At 51.2% G+C, this 4,186-nt stretch overlaps 1 protein-coding gene across 1 annotated transcript; it reads left to right on the top strand.

Annotated features, from left to right (window-relative positions):
* Positions 1-3,029: 3,029 nt before the first annotated feature.
* LOC100898958 (putative serine/threonine-protein kinase PRKY) lies at positions 3,030-3,686 on the top strand. Its single transcript, XM_003737375.1, has one exon. The coding sequence runs from the start codon at positions 3,030-3,032 to the stop codon at positions 3,684-3,686; it is 657 nt and encodes a 218-aa protein (XP_003737423.1).
* The last annotated feature ends 500 nt before the right edge of the window (positions 3,687-4,186 follow it).

Genomic DNA, 4,186 nt, shown 5'->3' with positions numbered 1-4,186 from the left:
TCGGAGTGGCACCCTCGTGACGGGCCGGAATGGACTTGCCAAAACTTGCCCGTCATAAAGTAACTAAAGATGCGCAAGGGACTCATCAGCAGCGCGAATTCATTAGGGAATCTCAGGAAATCGTCCCCAGGTAGCACTCAGCAACAGCCTCAATCCTTGCCAGTCGGAATCTTTATCGCTTTAGTGAGAATTCGTCGGATTGGCTTGGGCTTGGGATATGTGCCAGCTAGCCGGAGGAGGGAAGTGAGAACGTTGGCAATAATACGTACTGACGTAGCTGCTTTATTGTTTAAGGGAGATTTTCGACATCCGACTCATTCCCGGCCTCTCCAAGAATGAGGACGTATCATGTGTACACTCCGACAGCGACCTAACTTTGGCCTGATCAGAGACTGCCCGTGGCGATCGACTCACCGCAACCGTCTCATCGTCTATACTGTCGCCAGATCCAGGATGGGGACTGATTTCGATTTTCCATGGAACTTCAGGAATCTGGCAGTGAGGAGGAAGTTTGGGATGCTTGCCATAATGATTTCTGAACAGAAACTCTCTACCGGAACTTCCGTACCCCTCATTCGAAGTTCCTCTCTCCAGACTTCTTGATTAGGAAAAATAGTCACACACCCTCAAGCACCGCGACCTTAAAACCCCACGAAGTCGATGGCAGTGTAGATGCGTGTGGGGCTTTTTCTAAGGCGAGCTTGTCGTTGGAAGATGTTCTTTCAGGGCTGGACCAAGCACCTTTCCGAGAAGGCAACCCAGAAGTAAATGTTGTCCAGGACCTCTATCTGGCGAGTTGAGCGTTTTTTGTGTAATTTTTTTCCACAATCGTACAGAAGACGCATGCCCCCACAGCATGTCATTTTTGTATGTCAGGTTAAGCTTTCTTTCGTCGCGAACTCATTACAACCATCGACATATTTTTATGGTATTTCGCGTGTGTTCTCTTGTGTCGATCTCGAGCTGAACTACTCCTCGCTCCGAGCTCTTCGCGTGTTTTCCGTCGACGTGGCGATCGAGCGCTGCGGTGACTTCAGTGAAGAAGGTATTATCCTCCGTCCTGGCGCACTCCACTGAAGATTCGGGAACTTCGCCTGCCGAATTCCTCGCCCTCGCGTACTCAACTCAGGAGGATCGTTTTTTCGTCGCATTTTTCACAGAAGTGAATTGAGGTGCTAGGTTGGATCTCGAATCAAATTACGCTGATCGAGTACGTCCAGAAAGTGGGTTTCAATCTCAAATCCCGATGTGCTCGCTTGTCGTGATCCATGATACGTATCAGGTTCGATAGGTTCATGTCATAGTCATACCTCTTGAGTTCAGTACCTCCTCCTAATAATATAAGCATTGTCAACTAATAAACTTGTGATGAGGTCGTCGCTAACAGCGACAAGTCCTGGTTTTTCATAATACCTCGCTCCGAATGAATGTGTACAGCACAGCAGCAGACGGTTCTTGGGTCTAGCGGGAATCCCCCAGCAAACCTGGGAGGAGCCTAATTCGGTCAAACGGCTTCGGTCAAACGGCTTCGGTCAAGCGGATTCGGTCATGCGGATTCGGTCATGCGGATTCGGTCATGCGGATTCGGTCATGCGGATTCGGTCATGCGGATTCGGTCATGCGGATTCGGTCAAGCGGTCTCGGCCAAGCGGATTCGGTCATAAGGATTCGGTCATACGGGTAGTCACCAGAGATTTTTATTGTGTGTGTTGTGTTGGGAAACTCCTGAAAACGATGTAGAGGTTTTCGGGGATTCCTGGGACGCTGGCGCATCCGATTGAAATTCTGAAGCATACTTGCCGGTACACCCCATTCGGCCGCGACCGTTTGGCCGCGGGACATTTGGCCGCGACCCTTTGGCCGCGGGACCGTTTGGTCGCGGGACCGTTTGGCCGCGAGACGTTTGGACGCGAGACTGTTTGGCCGCAGACCGTTTGGTCGCGGTACCGTTTGGCCGCAGGACCGTTTGGCCGCCGTGGGACGGCTTGAGAAAATGAGCGACCGGAAGGGACGGCTCTCAGGAATCTTGTGCGAAAGATCTATGAGGGAAGGCTTCAGGGTTTGTCACAACGAGGAATACGGCTTCAAGGTCGGGATGCAGAATACGGATGTATCTCCCTGAACGTATGGGTATTCAGCTCGTCTCTATACATGGCATACCAGAGAAGACCCGAGTCGAGTATCCAAGCGTTTCGATTTTCAGCAACCTCAATCCTGGTCTCGGCAGCTGAGGTTCTCAACAAGTGGAACGTCCCCAGCTCCTTTGGCAAGCGTGCATGCGACAATTGACGGCATCAACAAAAACACGCAAAGTTCAGCAACATCCAATCATTTGAACCGAAGTCATGAGCTAGGAATCCTCCAGAAGCAGCATGTCTGAGTGCCCGACAATCGTTAAGTCTTCCCGCGGGAAAGACAAGCTCTGCCACCAGGGTTTCATGCATGTCAAACGTCACATGAGCGCTACCTTCCGCATCATATCACCGCTCCTGTTTTTTGGGGGGAAACGTCTTGAAAATCTCTGCGGGTTATTCCACCCAATCCAGACCGCGGCTAAACGGTTCCGCGGCCAAACGGTCCCGCGGCCAAACGGTCCCGCGGCCAAACGGTCGCGGCCAAACGTCTCGCGGCCAAACGTCTCGCGGCCAAACGGTCGCGGCCAAATGGGGCGCTCCGCATACTTGCACATCTTCGGATGACGACGCGACATCTCAGAGCTCTTAGCATTGATTTTGATTCGGGAATGACACTTTTAAGGAACGGACAAAGTTTCCCGCCTAAATAGCTTCTTTATATGTAGTAGGATAGTAGGATAGGATAGGATCCCCGAAGCCGACGATCCCTCTTTCTCCCTGTCTCGGCACTCAGTCACAGAGGGAAACCCCCCGGTGAACTTAGAGTCCGTCGCCCGGGCGAAATGTCTCGAGTAGGGGGCGATCGCCCGACCACCCTACCCCCCTGGATCCGCCGCTGATATAAAGCTGGAATCGAAGCGAGTGGAATGTTGATTGGATAAGAAAACGATGGTAATGCGTACACGAAGGAGGACGGCCAGCATCGTCGAGAATTATTCCCGAGACCTTGAATCGGCAGAAGCCACTTTCGCAGAGCGATACGAGAGGAATGAGTGCCCAAAGCAGACCGTTGTCGGCTTTTTAGACTTGACAGAGATCGCAAGCGGCACTTACGGGACTGTGTACAAAGGCAAATGGCTGAGTAAAGATGAGGGGGGGCAGACCGTGGAAAGATTTTATGCGATCAAACGACAGGGAAAGAGAGAAGATCCTACTGGCGCCATCAGAGAGAAAAAAATTCTTTTCGCTCTGAGCGTGAGCTCCTTTGTCGTGAAACTCCACTGGTCTTGGAAAACTCACTATTTTTGTTACCTCGTCATGGATTATGCGCCAAACGGTAATCTCTACCAGATCGGGAGGATCCCACATTCCGAGGAGACAGTCGAGCTACTCCTCTGCCAAATTGTGATGGGCCTCGAGTTTATTCACGCGTGCAATGTCATTTGGCGCGACTTGAAACCAAATAATATCCTCGTCTTCGAAAGAGGACTTCTGAAGCTATCCGATTTCGGAATGGCATCCGATAGGCCAAGGGATATATCAGGCACTCTCAAATATATGGCACCAGAAGTCTTCACGGGAGAACCACAGACTGGTGCAGTCGACTGGTGAGCTTTTGGAATCACGATGTTTGAGCTAATGTCTGCCAAGGGGTTGACTCCTTTCCACCCCCGCGGCACAAGAAGAGACCTAATTCCGAGGCTCACTGCTGAAAAAGACCCCGAGGGTTTGAATACATTCAGTAGAGCGGCGCGAGAGATGCTGGAAGGATTGCTCAATAAGGATCCCGTACGCAGACTGGGCGCTCGCCGGGAGGGTGCCGAAGAGCTAAAAAGACATCGATGGTTTTCAGGCATCAATTTCGAAGGTTTGATCGACTCATACGACATCCGCGGGATCCAACTCCCGCCTCCGAGAGAGCTGACCTCACCGGATGCCTCTGATGAGCCCATAGACTTCAGGTGGGAACCCCCACAGGACAGAAATGAGGAACTCTGGGAAGATTTTCAAGAAGACAGATCATCTGTTAACCTGAGTTTGGGGAAAAAAATTGACAATTGACGAAGGAAACTTGGGCTCATTTACGAGAATCTAAATCTTTGATCAATAAT

Source organism: Galendromus occidentalis, unplaced genomic scaffold, assembly GCF_000255335.2.
Source record: "Galendromus occidentalis unplaced genomic scaffold, Mocc_1.1 scf7180000075513, whole genome shotgun sequence".
Classification (NCBI taxonomy): domain Eukaryota; kingdom Metazoa; phylum Arthropoda; class Arachnida; order Mesostigmata; family Phytoseiidae; genus Galendromus; species Galendromus occidentalis.
This window is presented reverse-complemented; position numbering and strand designations above follow the sequence as displayed.